This window comes from Epinephelus moara, chromosome 21, assembly GCF_006386435.1.
Source record: "Epinephelus moara isolate mb chromosome 21, YSFRI_EMoa_1.0, whole genome shotgun sequence".
In the NCBI taxonomy this organism is placed as follows: domain Eukaryota; kingdom Metazoa; phylum Chordata; class Actinopteri; order Perciformes; family Serranidae; genus Epinephelus; species Epinephelus moara.
In genome coordinates this window covers 17,995,022-18,012,801 of record NC_065526.1, presented here as the reverse complement: position 1 = coordinate 18,012,801, position 17,780 = coordinate 17,995,022, and the positions used below count along the sequence as shown (strand labels likewise).

General features: G+C 42.8%; 1 protein-coding gene across 3 annotated transcripts in view; it reads right to left on the bottom strand.

The window, feature by feature from the left end:
• LOC126383007 (low-density lipoprotein receptor-related protein 8-like) overlaps positions 1–17,780 on the bottom strand; it is a 161,213-nt gene that overhangs the window by 70,878 nt on the left and 72,555 nt on the right. For 2 of the 3 annotated variants that reach the window (XM_050033352.1, XM_050033353.1), the window contains exon 4: positions 11,750–11,893. In XM_050033352.1, the coding sequence (XP_049889309.1) occupies positions 11,750–11,893 (144 nt within the window). The remainder of the gene's footprint in view (positions 1–11,749; positions 11,894–17,780) is intronic. The other variant, XM_050033354.1, reaches the window with a different exon arrangement.

Genomic DNA, 17,780 nt, shown 5'->3' with positions numbered 1-17,780 from the left:
ATTCAGCACATCCAATGCATCAAAACATTGTTTTCTAGTTGGAGCCGCGCCTCGTTTTCAAACTGTATGGTTTGACTAAAATGAACAATGACAGCAATATAGTCCACGATGAGCAGCGCTAAAATCAACCTGCGTAGTTGTCCCTCCATTGTGACATTAGACAAAAACTTCTTCAACGTTTTGTTTACTTCCTGGATTTTTCCCACATGGAAATTCTGACCAATCAAGAGCAGCTTTCTCACACAAGGCATTTGATCTGGTTCACTTGTAAATGCTGCCATGAGAACACGAACCAACTCTAGACAATTATGCAACTTTGTAACAAAATTAGTCCCTGATTCAGACCAAAGCAAGACAACTCTATGTCTGAAAGCACCCTTAGATGATAAGTCCTAATGTAAACTAAGCATATAAATTTGCTAACGTCAAGTTAATGTTTCTGGGCAGTCAGCTGTCACTTTGATTTCCAATTTCCGACAACTGCATGAGCCTAACTGAATTAGTTAAAGAGAGAAAAACATTTCAACTAAATAACTACAATTTGACTGGATAATATCTCTTTTCGTCGACTAAAACTGGACCATAAAGGATAAAAGTGACTAAAATGTGACAAAAACCAAAAAGCATTTTCGTCTTAAGACTAACTTTACGTCTAAATTAGCTGCCAAAATTACCACTGCATCCAGGTTGTGTGTAAGCATTCAAAAACAGTCATCTATCTTTAATTCAGTGTTGCCAACTTGGCGTCTTTCTCACTAGATCAAGCACCTTTTCAGATCCTCTTAGTGACTTAATTTCTAAAAATCACCTGGCGACACATTTAGAGTCTTAATCAGACCATCAGGAAAAAATAGAGAATTGTAATTCATTCCTTCCCACGGCACCGCTTGCTTTGGGAGTTCAGTTGTAGTGAGTTTCTATGGTTGCTTTCACGCTCACTGTCTGGATTGGAAGCGCAAGAAGATTTTTCTATTGAATCTCATCTAATCACTTTCTATGACAGATTGTGGCATAAATGCTTTGTAGGGTACAGCTGACGCTGAAGAGCTCAATGCTGAGATAATAACAGAATGTCAATATAAATGACAAAAACAAACTCAGTCATGTCCAGTTTCATAGACTTAGACATGAGGTGCTGACAAAAGAAGGAAGAACTTAAGACTGGCACTCTTATTATATCAGGCAGCTTGGATAACTGTGATTAAGTTAAAAATGAAAGCACGCATGAACAGAAGGGGGGAAGTGATTGGGCCAAAAGTTTAAAAGAGCATCCTGGTTATTTTAGTGACAGATGACATTTTAATGCTCCAATAATGCACAATGATGCCACCATTATGAGAATGAGTGTATGATGTTATCTGGCAACTCTTATTTAATGCATCTCCCTTGTTAACTCGCCATACCTCTCCATCCCCTGGGCCAGACACTGTCCTATCAGACCTATAGCCTGATCAGTTATTTAGAACTATTAAATTTCAACGGAGCATTCCTATTTTAACCAGCACTAGTGTTGAAGCACTGGTTTAGCGACCAAGAAACCTAAAGACCAATTGCATGAATTATATCATCTCATGTGATGCTACTGAGCTAATCAAATCTGTGTTACGACTCAAGTGAGATACACACATACAGGAGGGATGAGAGGAGAGACAACAGTCTGAGAAATAAAAGAGAGAAAGTATTTTCACGTGTTCTAAAGCGAGCATAAACATAGTTTTGAATCAAGAATGGACAGACGCACATGTTCATTCCTTCTACAGACAGTTCAAAGCTAGCATGTCTCATCATATCTTCAGAGACCTTGGGGATTATTAAAAGCGGCAATGTGGAGCGCCACTACCAGACAAAGCACAGACCAAACATACCCACTCATAGCGTAGGCCATTTTAACTGGAACTGAATTAATTAATTAGGAAATTCTTTTCCACAGCAAGTGCACTCATATCACAGACATGTACGACATACAGAATTAATAGCAAAGAGACAAAAACATGGACTGGCATTCAACACCACAGACTGAATTTCAAATCAAGAGGAGGTCACTTATTTAGAGCTCGTACAGATGTGGGAACAAAGCTCTTGCTGAAACAGGCACTTCTGCACATGGGTAGTCAATACCTGCGTCCAGAAGGAAGATGGAGTGGATGATCTGGGTTGTGAGTGACTGTGAGTGCTTTGCCGATCAGGGATGGGGTGACGTAATGATAAAGTTCGGGGGATATAAATACCTATGAGTTTCCCAGCTAAATGAGTTGTCTTAAAGAGCTTAATGGTGACTGTGAGCATATGGAAAAAACAGATGGCACTGTACAGAAGAACTTTATAATGCCATGGTACAAGAGAAGAAGGAGAAAGGGTTGTACTAACAATTGATTTAATGTACAGATGGCTGTAAGTCTCTACTGACAATGTTTGTAAATGCCTATGGCATGCTGATTAAAGCTGAGGCTACAGTCCAGTGTAATGCCGAGGTATCTGAGAGACTCCACCACCTCTACCTTATCCCCTTTGGTAGCGAGACCAGGGAAGTGGACCAGAGTTTCGTGGGGCAATGTGTCATGAGTATGGTAAGAACCCAACTGCAGCACCACAAACAGAAGAACAGTTTGTAATAGTCTTTAATGAAACCACTTGCAGGTAAAACAACAGTAAGAGTTAATGTCGTGTCTTGGAGCCTTCCAAGACACGGGTTCGGTCCCAAAGCCGAAAGCAGGTGAGTCAGTGGTGTCCGCTGAATGCACACCGACAGAAAACAGTGCCAATGTGTGCAGTGGTACCGTGAGGGAAGAGATGGGAGACGATATCAGATGAACAGGGAAACCAAAACCAGGAGTACTATGTGTGTGAAGCCGACCGCAGACAGGGAGGGACTTGTCAGCAGCGATGATGAGTGGAATCCGTGGAGCACACACAAAGGCAGAATGTGCAGCCATGCGGTGAAGCAATCCACAGCACAAAAGTCCACAGGTGGGTGAACAACCAGCCACAGGGAACTGGGAAACAGAAACCAGGAAGCCAGAAGCAGAGCTCTTGGTCAGGACAGAAGGCTGAGTGGTTTACCGGGGAGCAGGCGAAGCAGGAGAATCAGAGGCAGGGAGGTCGGCAATAAGGAAGCAGTTCGAGAATAAACACTGGAAAGTCTTGCATCAGATGACAAAGAACAACCTGGTAAGGAGAGTCTGTGAAGAAGGAGTCTTTATAGTGGCAGGAAGTAACGATCCACAGGTGAGAGCAGTTGGCTTGATGAGGTGAGTGTGATGGACTGGACAGGTGACAGGCTGGCAGGTAGGATGGTGGAGAGGCAGGGTTTGTGGAAATTTACTGGGTTAACTGAGAGAGTGGCATGTATGGCAGGTAAAAAGTGCCCACTGTGACACAAAGAGCAGTTTGTTTGTTTTTAAAACTGGATGCACTGATTATTTTTGATTTATTTTAATGCAAAATGTAAAATCATCCACAAGGTTGCTCTTCTGCATCGCATCGCACTGAGGTATTTCTGCTGTGTAGTTTATATCTGTTGGAGAGCTGTGTAGAGAAAAGAAAATAATCCAGCCACCGACTGGTACACGCACAAATACCTCTGAGCATATCAGTCACTGTCTGTGCAACTTAATGTCCTCTCAGCTTTCTCATAGTTATTCATAGACTTAAACTGAGGGGACAGTTCAGACCTGTCCACTTTGCTCAGAGAGCTGAGGACCGCTACAGCCACAGCCACTGCAGCAAGGTCACTGGAACACACACACACACACACACACACACACACAGGACGAGTAGGTAAAAACACACACTGCATACACTGCATGCAAGTTCAGATGGGTCACAGTGCGTCACCGGGGAAATCGCTCAGTGGCTGACCTTTCCTGTGACGCTAGACAAACATTTACAGAGGAAACACCGCTGTAATAAAGACGAGACAACTCTCTCATCCACAGTAACAACCAGGAGATAATAGAGGACAAGGTGGGAGTCAAAGTGAAGGGAGTTTTTTTGACCTCCTCTGTAATCATTACTGACTGAGGAGGTTAGCTGCCAGTGGGGGAGACAAGGAATCGGTGCTGAATGATGCAAACACCCACCTGTCTAGATTTCGATTAGCAGAATGAAATAAGGGAGAATTATTTGTTAGTGGAAGCACTTCAGCCCTGTAAAACTGTGATGCACAGTATCTACCAGTTCAGCTTCACAACAGGAGAGACAGCTGTGAAGAGTGCACGGAGTAATTGTTTGCCTCGTACTATCCAAGCAGCGTTAAATATGAATAAAGAAAACATGCAAAAATACAACCACACGGAAACATAATATGCACACACCAGTCAGGCAACTCAACCTGACACTGAGTGCAAATGCAAACACACACGAAAACACGCAAATCCAGACCGGCTCCTGTGCTCCGCAGCAGATCCCAGCAGACAGGCGAGCTCAGGAGAGAAGCCTGGAGAGTAAGTGCATATTAATCTCCACATCGCTGAGGGTTGAGGACAGTTCAACTTTCTCGCGGAGCCTCTTTCCAACTGCTGCTTAATGTAATGTTGATCAAGGAAAGCTTCCTCTGGTGAGGGCTAGATTCTACTTAATACATAATTCAACATGTGGATGACTCAATTAGCAAGATGCCTCTGCAAGATTTACTTTTCCGAGTCTGCGGCGGGCTATGCACTCTGTAAATTTCTACTAATAGCAGAGCACGCTGGGGCTAACTGGGTATATACGTTCGTGCTCAGTCAGTTTTAGAAGTGCAACCTCTCCACTCACATTTGGGTAAACACAAGAGGCAGTGTAAAGTGAGTTTGAAGGTTTTGCTCATTGTGAGCAGGATTAAGCTTGAGCATGCTCACAAAAGCATGAGTGTGAAAGACAACAAAAAGCAGGCTCATGTTGAGGATGCTTTCACAACTCAGCGGTTTGGTGCAGCTCCAACCAAAACAAGATGCTTTTGGTTATATTGTACATGTACAGATTGGTGTGAGCACTATCGGTTAAACTCTGGTGTGAAACTAATCTGTGTTGCAAATGCAAAGAGGGCAGGCTGTTCTCATAAACTGTTTGTGCATTCTCCTACAAAATGTAATGCACCCAAATTTGCACCCATATCTTACATAGTCATGAGCCAGTAATTTGTGCATACTGTAACCCACTGATTTGGAAGGCAGTGATCTCTTAACCAACTCGCTGACAAAAGTAGACAAAGGAAGCAGTCCCCAGGAGACGAGTATTCAGAATCGTGTGAACGTTGGGTCACTTTAAGGTACGTCCTTACCATGTTTATTTTACTAAACCTTACCTCTGTAACTTTGTGACTGATGATTACAATGGTTATTTCAGTCTGTCTTTGAGAGGTTGTTTTACAGCGATCACAGTACCTTGACGTGCTTTACAGCACTGTTGCTGACAATGGACAAGAACGGGATTCAATGAACTATCATTAGTATGATTATTCTTCTTGGCCTTGGCCCTCTTGTGTTCATCATACTGCAGTTTATGGTGTTATTCAAGGTTGTTAAACAACTTAGTTGTGTTGCTTTGCAGCACGGACACAAGTCTCAAGCACTCTTTGGATATGATTTGTACTTCCAAACAATGGTGGTTGATGAAAGAATGATTTTTGTTCTGCCCACCTGCAGTCGCAAGATTCAGGAAAGTTTTTCACAGGCTGTTGCTGCCAGGTGGGTGTAGCGCAGTGGCAGCTGCTGGTCTTTCAAACATCATAAGATTTGTCATATTGTAGCGAGGCAGTAACTTATAAAAGGAACATTTAATTGAAGCCGTTTTTCAACCACACTCCTGCCACAGAACCACAGCAACGCAACGTTTGTGTCTTTATTTACAGTGTGTGTTGTGTGTGTACTCTACAAACGGTGAAAATGAGCTATATCGCTTATGGAAATAAGGAACTCTGGACATCACTCTGTCAGAAGACTCCACTCGCAAATATATACGCATAGGCCTGAGCTCAAAATGCTGGTGTGTATTTCAGAAGCGCTGTCAATCACAAAGGGGTTCAGCCTTAGACAGTTCCTCCAATCATCATGCATACACCGAGCATCCTCTCCCGCCTACCGCTCCATTAGGTCCCAGGGAAGCTGAGCCTCCCTGGAAGTGACGATTTTGTCGCATTTATCCAATGACCGTCTCGCTTTGCTGCATGAAAAAAACCTGCTCAGCGCTGTCTCATAGGAATGCTTGGAGGCTCCGTGTCCACCGTGCTGACACGAGAATGTATGACAGGGAGGTCGCGTTTGAAAACTGGTGACAAACAGCTGACGTTTGAACATCATAGTCATGATGTGAAACGCATCCTAGCACACATTTGATGCAATGTAAATTCTTATTTTAATGTAAATTCAATAGTGCATTTCGTCTATGAAATTTTAGGGGAAGTTCAGCTTCCCTTGTCGTCTCAGAGCAATCAGGTGTAGCGGCATGACAGTGGCCGCCGTTGGCAGTTTAAGAAACGCTTGATTTGATATGAAGCGGAGGACTCTATGGGTGGAGCACACAATTTAAACGTCAAAATAGCCGAAAACCATGTTCATTCATTTGTGGGAAGTCAAAATTGTGACAGGGATTAATATTCAATTAATTGTGTAGCCCTATGTGACAGCATATTTGTAACACTTGTATAAATTCAAAGGTTAACCTGAACAACTGTATGCCTTTCTTTTGCTGATCATTAAAAGTGTAAAGGAATCAGCCTTCAAGTTTTGGCAGCTCCTCACTGAAAATAGAGTAAAACAAAACAAAATACTGATGCAAATTGTTTGACTGCAGCCATTTGCCCCATTTATATTGAGGTGTGAAAGACCTAATTTCATCTAACCAACTATTTTGACCACCAGAGAGGATAAATTTAGCCACAAGGTGCAGTGAAGTGGTGCGTAAATTGATACGACGGTCACTTTAATAAAGTGTATTGATTTTCCCAGGTTGGTCAACACGGCACTGCAGGAGGCCAGGTCACCAAACTGCCCAGTAAATGATACGTGTCTCTTGGTTTGTTTGTAATAAGTCAGTCTAAAAAAGGAAACCTTTTAGCTGCATTAATGGTGTAACACTAATGGTGAACTGTGAGAGCTGAATGCAAAAATAAAGTGGTGAAGGTGGATGGTGTCTGAACCCTGTTGAAAGTATGCCACACACCTCAGGTGGTGCAGCGCGGTAGTTTCTATCACTTCTGCCTATTAAGAACACGAGAAAAAGAGATGGTGCAGAACTAAAAGCTCTGTTCATTTTTAAACCTGAGCACACCTGGCCTGTCGCTGCAGGAAGAGGGAATTCCTGTGGGAGTTTCAGTTTCAAAAAGTACAAAAAATTAGATAATGCAGACCCAGGAGACTGCAGACTCCTGTAAGGGGATTTTCACCACTTACAGATTATCTAAACAGCACGTCTGAATGAGCGTGTAACCACAATTACATGGTTAAACACAGCAGGTGTGAAAGAGTAAAGATGACAGAGCCACTGGGTTTTATCTCAAACAATGTTGATTCTGCTGTGGAAGGGACAAACATCGTAGCGTAGTTCTTAGTTCTTGTTTACACATGGGGAGTCCCTTCAACATCTGATGCTCAATGATGCTGACACTTTCCATTTATGCCTCAATATTTTGAATTAACTGCACCCAAAGATGATTTGTGACTACATTTACAGCCTCACTCGCTGAGGTTTGCAGCTGAGCCTTTCGCCGGCTGGCAGGAGAAAAATGCATTTGGACAAACATACACTGTTCATAAAATAGCTTTATTCTGGGTTTTGTTCGAATGCCACCGCATCACTTCACACATCTTCATTCATTCATCTTCTCCTTCTAAACCCAAACATACAGCCGAGTTAATGTTGCTTTGAAGTGAATTCTCCAGCTGCCCCTGTGCCAACAGCTAGCCCGCAACACACACACATACACATACACACTCACACGAACCAATTGGTAATTTCTACCACTCGTCTATCGCCTCAAATGACTGTAAATGTGAAAGATCTAAAGCCTTCTGTCTGCAGTGCTTAAGAGTAATACAGCAAAGTAGTGTTTTTGACAAGCAAGGCAATTATTATCCGCTGATTCTGTGAACTATAACTTCTTTTAAGTTTGCATTTACACACATTTTGTGTCACTTAAAACACTTAACCACGCAGCACAGATCGTGACTGTCAAGGCTCATGCACACCTTCAATTTCTTGTAGACAGGTTCATGGGAGGAAATGTCTACAGGCAGAGAAGGAAAAATTCCCGCACACAGTCCTTTTACTGGCAATAAACGTGATTTAGAATTACAACATTTCGGTCTATCCATCCATTTTCATCAGCTTATCCGCCGGGTTGCAGGGCAGCAGGCCAAGCAAAGCGCCCCAAACATCCCTCTCCCCAGCAACGCTTTCCAGCTCCTCCTGGGGGATCCTAAGGCGTTCCCAGGCCAGATGAGATATTTAATCCCTCCAGCATGTTCTGGGTCCTACCAGTGGGACATACCCAGAACACCTCCAACGGGAGGCCCCCAGGAGGCATCCTGATCAGATGCCCGAACCACCTCAACTGACCCCTTTTGACAAGAAGGAGCAGCGTCTCTACTCAGAGCTCCCTCCGGATATCTGAGCTCCTTACCCTATCTCTAAGGCTGAGCCCAGACACCCCACAGAGGAAACTCATTTAAGCCGCTTGTATCCGCAATGGCATTCCTTCAGTCACTACCCAGAGCTCATGACCCTAGGTGAGGGTTGGGACTTAGATGGACCAATAAATCGCATCAAACCGCTGAACATTTTGTTTTTCAGAACTTCAATTATTCGGCACACCTGTACCATCAAGACTGCTGATTTGACAAGTTAGCAAAACATGGATTATGCTGAAGGTAAGGTCTAGTTAGGTTGAGGCATTAAAAACCTTAGTTACAATAAGGAAAACTGTGCAGAGTTAGGGTTAAATATCCACTGATCATCCAAAAAATTAGACCCAGTGACAGGTGAAGTTAATAACATAATGTTACAATGCAATGTTATGCTGGGAGACCTTGGGTCCTGGCATTTATGTGGATGCCACTTGACATGCTCCACCCACCCAAACACTGTTGCAGACCAAGCAGACCTCCTCATGGCAATGGCATTCCCTGATGGCAGCACCCCCACCAGCAGCACAACGCACCGTGACACATGGCAAAAACTGCTCAGGAGTGGCCAGAGGAACGTGACAAAGAGCTCAAGGCATCAACCTGGCCTCCAATTTCCCCAGATCCTAATCCGATTGAGCGTACATGGAGCATGCCAGTGCTCCAAGGAGGCCCCACTGTGGATCGGACTTCGTTCTGACCTGTCGAGGCAAACACACAGGACCTCTGGGGGTGTCCTGGCACGTCACACAGATGCTTGAACAGACGGAGATCTGGCAAATTTGAATTTATTGAAAGGATAGTCTCTTAAAATGTAGCATCTCATTTTCAAGGGGGTCCTCAGACAGAAATACAGAACACAAACATACACTACAAGTACACAGATTCAGATGTCTCGTTCACCATCTCCCATTCAGACCCCCTGCCCTCAGCTGTTGCTGTCCTGAAGTCCTGAAGCAGTGGATAGAGGTAAAAGATCTCAAGAAAAGAGGAAAATGATTCTAATCAGATGGAGCTCTGTATTGGAATGACCTATGTCCAACTTCTTTGAAAATTCTGGGGACAAAGAAAAAGGGATATTACATATGTCTAAGTGGATATGAGGAATTACATGGAGTCAAAAACTGTTTCAAACACAAGGGACAGTTGAAATGAACACATTTTAAAATGAACTGATTTTTAAATTTGGAGGCCAGGTCGATGTCTTGGGCTCTTTGTCATGTTCCTCGGGTCATTTGTGAGCAGTTTTAGCTGTGTAGCATTGTGAACTGTACTGCTAGGGGTGCCACTGCCATCTGGAAGTGCTGCTGACATGAGGGGCTGCACTTGGTCTGCAAAGGTGTTTGGGTGGGTACTGCATGTCAACACACGAATGCCAGGACCCAAGGTTTCCCGGCAAAACATTCGTCGTAACAAAATGATGCATGTTATTCACTCCAGCTGTGAGTGGCTTTAATGTTGTGGCTGATCTGTGTAGTTATATGAATATCAGGCTATTTACTGCATTAGAATGACCACTGATGTGTGACATAAATGTAATGCAGCAATGTCCAATATGGACATTATCCCTTATGTGGGCTGGACCACATAACAACACAGGAGATTTAAGGCTTGGTACCTAGAGATTAGGGTAACAGCTTCTTGCACTTGATCTAGATGCCATCTTTCAGGCTGGCATTGGGCCTAATCAGTCTTCACATAAACTAGCCTGAGCAGCACTTAATAGTCCTAATTTGCAATGTTATCCAGCACTTTGCTGCTCTGGTGTCAGAGTCAACTTCTCCCTCCTGGTCACACTGAGTGGAGTTTACCTCTGGAGGGGGTTTGGCTCTTGCCTGGGTGGGCGGCAGCCTGCTGTCTGCCCTCATGTCACTGCTGAGGAGCTTAAGACTGCCGCATCAATACAGACATTAGAATGAAAAAAGGATTAGCACAGGCTAGACTGGGTCTCAATGGACAGCGCAGTGAAAAGCCATCTAAGCTAAGAAGGCATTAGATCTAAAGTCAATGGAATCACTACCACTTGCTCTGGCAAGAGTGCGTGGGGCCACTTTGAGATGGGGCCTCGCTGACAGGCCACTTCCAGGCTGATCTGGTAACAAAATATCTGTACTGCAAAACAAGATAAAAGGGTTTGTATCACAGGTATCCTTCAAGGAGGAGAGGGTAAATATCTATTCAAGAGGACAATTTCTTTGATTTATGTTTTAATTTTATGCCAAATTGATTTGGCTTCCTCTCTAAATAAAGATTCAAACTTGTGTGTATTCCCGACAAATACACATAAACTGCTTCAACGCCAGCCAGTCATAATCTCAACACCCACACATACACAAACAACTGACAGGGAGCAGATGCCTGAAAAGACGAACATCATCATTTATATAGGATAATAAGGAGATGGCTTTTTTTTCTCTTCCTCCCTCTGTGAATTTGCCGCCACGTGCCATTTTGCACCATCTTCAAAGTCTAAACACCACACCCCCTACAGCTCTGTTGCCTCAATCAATTTTTCTTGACGTGGAGAAGCGAGGGAGAGGGAGAAAAGAAGAAGCCGATTCTTCACGGCGCCTCAGAAGTAGGGCAAGTATAGTCCCTGCAGGGGACGGGGGGTTGGGGCAGCGCACGGTTGAGTTGTCTGATTGGCTGGGTAGGAGGTGATGTAATTTTTGATGGTTCTGAGGGGCCCTGCAGTGGAGAGGCTAAAGACTCAGGGTTCAAAATGTAATGACAGAACCCTACAAATATCAACAGAAAGCTGCAAATTTACTGATACTCCACACCAAAAACCATTCCACTTCAAAGAGGACTGGAGTGCAGCTGGCTTAAAACTCAAACCTCACTTCAAATCCCTCTAATTATATAGAGTGCTCCCTGCTGTGCTTTAATGTCTAAAGCCTCTGGATGATAAGTGAGATCAGAAAGGATGAAACCCCATAAAATACAAAAAAGGAGGAATCTGTGTTCTCCTTCGTCGACTGACTTTGAGCCTCATCAAGTCATCCACTTCTGCACATTTGTCACTGCCATTATTTGATTTAAGACACCCTCTTGGAAAACAGCTGGCAGCCAAAAGTAAAATCAGCAGACACAATGGCGCGTGTGTTTCATTTAGGTTATATACATCATAGCGGAGAACTGACAGCCACCTTTAACAAACTCACCAGACGCGCAGTCCTCCTCATCCGCCCCGTTCTCGCAATCCTTCTCCCCATCACATCTCCATGACAACGAGACACACTTGTTGGTGGATCCCCCACAGTCAAATTTCTCTGGAGGGCACGTCTGTTTGCCTGTGGGCAGAGATGAAAGAGATAGTGAGATTACTGCAGCGGTTTTATGATCCCATAAAGACGGCAACAAAAACAACTACAAGCCACCGCTGGACTCGATTTCTATGGCCCCCACGATGCAGCTAAAACTCGTCCAAAACTCCAACACACTGGCCAATTGATTTTACCGTCTGGACCGCCTCTAAAGAGACATGCCGAAAGATCATGAAATACAGCAAAATGCACAGTTGGCTGTAAAGCAAAAGAACAACCCAGCTCCCCCCCACCCTCCTCCTTTTCCTGCCAATCTGCTCTAGTTGGCACACGGGCGGTTTGATCCAGATTACAGTGCGTTTAGTATGAAGCATGTTGTTAATTATACATCTTTGCTTACAGTGCAGCCTTAAGCCTTCCAGGATGTGATCAAAGGGTCAGCCTACATGGCAAAACATTTAACTTTTTAATGATTTTATTTCCATATTATATAACTTTTTTATTTTTTTTTAGTCACAGGCTCCCCCTCGGCCCTGGCAGGTGATCTCAAGTATTCATTAGCACCACCTGTCACGTTTCAAATGTGTTCAATTGAATTTTATAATGATGTTTATCAACATTATTTTTTGTTATAGTAGCATATCTACAGTATATATAGTATTATATCCAATAATCAGAATAAAAGCCTCATGTGACCACCTCATTCAGAAGGGTTGAGTGGTGTGGTGTAAACCTTTGATTATCCGTTCAATGGGAAAACATTAGCATGAAATTACCATGTAAACGCTAAATTTGATCGTTTCTCTCTGGTTCAAATAAATATATTCTGCATGCCATCCCATGTTGGGGTAACTTTAGGCCAACAGCTGTTTACTTCTGCCTCCCTCGACTGATTTTGACAGAGAATAGATTGTCAGTTTAAAAAAATATTTGCCACTCTGCTGGTGCTAGGTTCCCATTTTAGTGCTACGATTAATAAATGTATTCTTTGATTATGAAGCAGTCGCCTTATATAACATTATTGTTACAGGCTGACCTGTGGAGTCGCTGGTTATAACAAATCATCTGTAGCGACCAGTATTAGCCTGTTTTATGAGACATTCACTGCTAAATGGTAACATCTAGTGAACCACTAGTGAACCACTTTGCACTAGTCAAAAAAAGTTATATTGTGATTAAATGCCTTGGGATAGAGGACTGCAATGGGAGTGGGATCCAGCGGGACCAAACATACATTTCACAGGGACAGGTGGTTACATCTTTGCTGCCTGTAGTAGAAAATCCCCCCAACATGTGGGTCCCTGGTCTGGTTGCTAAGCAGTTTATTTGCTTTTGCTTCAAAAGAATTAGAAGGGTTAATCATAAAAATGAATTCATGTTGTGAGTTGTTTTAACAGGATAAAGTGGTGTGTTGGTGTGCCGGGTGCTGTAGTCCTCCATTGCCATAACTCACTCTCTCTGATGTGCTGTCGGAGCTAGATCGAATGAATGATTTATAATTGATATATTATCTGAAGCCTAATTTTTAAACAAATAATATTCATACTGGCTTTAATAAAAAAACTAATTGTATTTCCTGATCTTTGCTGAGCAACAGTTTTGTGTGAAAGGAATTAAAGGCCTGCAGAAAAACTGTAATAATAAACATACCTTTGAACTAGAACATAATTTCGCTATCTATTGCTGACAGGCACCATGGTAAAATAATGTGTTTGCCCTGTGAGATGAGAGAACACTCAGTCTATTAATAAGGAATCTATTGTGCGGACATGTACTGTATGGTCAGAATGCTTGCGGGGTGCGGGCGGGAGCCAAGACACACCCTGTGAATATGATCAGGAATAGATAACACGCTCTGCAGGAGCGGGCGGTAATGGCCACAAGTCCACTCAGAGCGGGCAGTGCTCTACTTTACACACTTTATGGATCACTTTAATTAGCGTTCATGTAAAGTTGTAATCTCTAATCAGAACGATATGTTTTTTATCAGGTTGAACCACGGCTAATGTTTAAATCAGTTTGGTCAAGTTTGTGTTTGTACTACTACCACTATATATGGCAGAAACATGACATTTTTTCTCAACCATTTATCCATTACTTTGAGCTAAGGACTTCAACTATTCATCAGTTACTTTACTATAATACAGTAACTAATATTACTACAATTATAGCTATTTATTTGAACTGTATGCATTTAGCATTAGCTTTTTTGCTTGCTAAACAGCTTTCATACACTCTCAATCCCTACACCTAGCCTTCAGTGTTTGTTTTTTATTATCAAAATATAATTTCTGTTTTTTAAATCAGATGTGTTCCTCTACAATCTTTCCACATCCCCCCTGGCAACAAACCAAGGTTAGTCTTTGAGACCTTCCAGTGGTCATGTTTTGTATTTTCATTGAAACAGCATTGTTCCAGCTGACAAACAATGCAATGAGGGGCTCATTAGTGGCGTGATGACTGAGAACAAGCTCCATAATGAATATCATTTATGAGGTTAGAATAATCTCTGATGCTGTCACTAGCGATGTAAGGTGCAAACTGCATTCTGGGTAATTGGACCAGACAGGGAGAAGGTCTGCCAAACCATCCTTCTAAACAAAGCACATCTGTTCAAATGGAAATGCGTTCGTTAGAGCGCTGCACTTAGGCTAAAACTGGATTCCTTTTTATCTAATGTAAATTCAGTATGCAGCAGATTTTAATTATTGAACAATGAAGTGTATATCTTTCATGAAAAGCTTTTATTTGTGGTGCTTTTTACTGTGTCTAAATGGCTTTAAGGTTCATTTGTGTGTTGTTTTTAATTAACTACAGTGGAAATTAATATTCTGTGGTGTCAGTGATTAAATCATCTTTACAGTAAGCATGAAGGCCAATGCAGTTTCTACAGATCTATGGTAAAGAACCTTTTCTTCTAAGTTAGAATAATAATGTTGATTTGCTTTGCCACATGCCACCAGATGTTGGAAGCCAATACCTTTATCAATATTTGAGACATTAAAAAGCAGATAACGATATATTGACCAATATAAATTTGGTCTTTTAAAAAATGTAATATGCTATAGCTATGTTCTCATAATGAAAGGTCATGTTCTTCAACCCAAATCAAAAGCACACTTTTTAACACAACATAAACATTTTTACAAGGATTCTTTAAAGTTGGTTATAAAGGTCTACGGGGAGCATTACATAATTATACTATTTCTAAATGTCATCCAACATACCTCAGGCTTTTTTTAAGGTTATTTTGCATTGCAGACCGGAAACACGGGGTTGGAGAGATGGTACAACATGTAATGAGAGTGCCCAGCTGGAATTGAACATGTATATGGTGTGTAGAGTTGGATCAGTTTCCAGTTTTGCCAGTCCGGTCTTGTGTACGAGCTTAAACCGATTTTATGTGAACCAGCTGAACTGGTATTCGTCATTATGACACGTTGCGGGAAGTCAAAATGTAGCCTACAGCCGACGGCATCAAGCCACAAAATCCAACTTGTATTGCGTTAGTAATAAGCAATATGACAACATGATTAACATAATATTAACAGAGCCACTAGTGTCTGACAAACTGTGAAGGAAGTCAGATTTCAGTAGAGGGTAGAGGGACAAAGATGCACACGGTGCAAGTTGTGTTTGTTTACTAGAAAGTTCATGTGTTTTTTGGGGTGACGAGACAAGAGGGCTCTCTCAAGGCCTGCTCAAGGTGGGAATGTTGCACCGTTAGTCAGCCACGCTGTTCTGCTTCAAACGTGCTTCACCACAACACCTGCAGCAGAGGTAGTAACAGAGCCTCAGTGCCACAGTCTCATTATGTTCCACCCAGCCGCAGCTGCTAAGTCAAGTGCAATTCACTTGTGGTAAAATTCAGTATACTGCTCTGGTGTTTGGCTTAATATCAACCAGGTTATAAATCTGTACACTGGCGTCTTATCTGCTAGGCCACCAGGATGCATTACATTCATTCATTTGGCAGGAGCTTTGGTCCAAAGTTGCAACAACAGCTCGATACTATCAAAATCTGAAGCACCTTCCTCCCAAATAAAAGCTAAAAGCATGTGAGATCACTACATCACTTTTTTTGTTTTGCTTTGTTTGTTTTAAAGAAACAAAATGGAATTCCTAGTGTGGGGTGTCGAGGTGAAGCCTGAAGGGGGGGTTTTTAACACCCTGGATCGGCTGTCCTGACTTCTCTCGAGAGTTCATTCCACCACTGTGAAGCTAGAATAGAAGATAAGAGCTCTGACCAAAATGAGCCACAACAGGGTGACAGAGTGACAGGGAGGCCAATCATCCAGAAGCAGAGGAGCGCAAAGGCCAGGTTAGAGTGTAGGGTTTGACCAGGATTGAAGGGAGGAAGAAGTAGTTCCTTTCACGGCCCTGACGGCCAGAATCAGACTCTTGACTTTGAGGAGAGCTGCAACAGGGAGCTTCTGTAGTGAAACGAAAAATTCACTATGACTGTAACCAAAATGATCACAGTTATCAGTATAATCACGGTATATATGTGCTGAAAATGTTCAGTAAGTACTGACACACTGAAATAATTCCACCAGTCTTATTTTATATCGGCACATAAGCAGCCCGTCTTGCCAGAGTGTCTGTGTCACTGTAGATGAGGATGGGGACCAGTAGCATCACTGGGTTTGCCTGCTGCACGCCCACTCTGTAAACAATGAGGCTGAAAATCTCCAGAGCACTGTCACCGCCCTCTGCCATGTTTTCATAGACGCAAACAAACCCCACTTGACATGACCCTTTCATGTGATATTTTCTTTACTAACTCAGTGTGATGTCTTTCATTGTATGTAAATTATTCATTCGTTGATGTGTGTACGATACCACTGACTGCACAACAAATTGCCCCTCAGGGATAATGAAGATATCCTGAATCCTGAATCCTGAATCCTAGGGCTGTACCCGACTTAGCATTATGTCAGTCGAATCAGATTTGGCTGTTCAATACAAATACTTGACATTAAGTTCTTTTTTTTCATATAAAGTTTTTAAGTTTGAACAGGCTCAGTGGGATGTTCAGCGTAACAGCAGCATTTGTGTAATATCGTATAAGCTAACTGCGCTAACGAGAGAGAAGAAAATGCTATCTCGAAGCTTTACAGGGTAAAGTCTCTCCTCCTCCGTGCCACTGCATCATACCTGCAGCAATCTGTACCGCACAGTATTGTGAAAGAAAGAGCGCTCATTTTGAAGCAAAATCTGAGGACCAAAACATCCCCAAAAGTGCACTGCAACTGGAAGCAATCTCAGTTGACTCAGGGGTGTCCGACTGATGATTCGCATCTCATACTTTCAACCCATGTTGCATGCTGCACCTGTGTCTGAGAGACTGTTGCTAACTTTAGTTGTTGCTGGACAGAATTTACCATGAGTTTTTCAAAGTGCAGTAATTGAACAGAGTTTTAATGATAATTAAAATTTAAAACTGTCATACTAACCATCTGTTTTTCATTATGATATATGGCGACACTGGTAACTGTCTCCTCCCTACTGTGGTGAACAGAGAAGAGGACTGGTGTGTGCTTCTGTGCTGCATTTTCTTGCATAAGTTGATTCAGACAGATCTGCAATAAGCCAACACTGGCTGATACACCAGCCTGCCGCGCACAGGAAACCACCATTACATGTCGTCTCAGTATGAAGGTTCGATTTTCAGCCCTTCAATTCTGAGTGTGTGACTGTCCCTGCAGCATGGAGGGGTGATGGCACAGAGGTGGGGGAGAGGAGGCTGGAGAGGCAGCTGGTGCCTGGGGAGCCTGAGCAGTGAGAATGGCTGATGCAGCCAGGCCCTGACCCCACACACACACACACACACACACACACACACACACACACATACGCACATAAATACTGGCCACTGCAGTGCTGTTTCTACAGCAGGGAACACTCAGGCTCA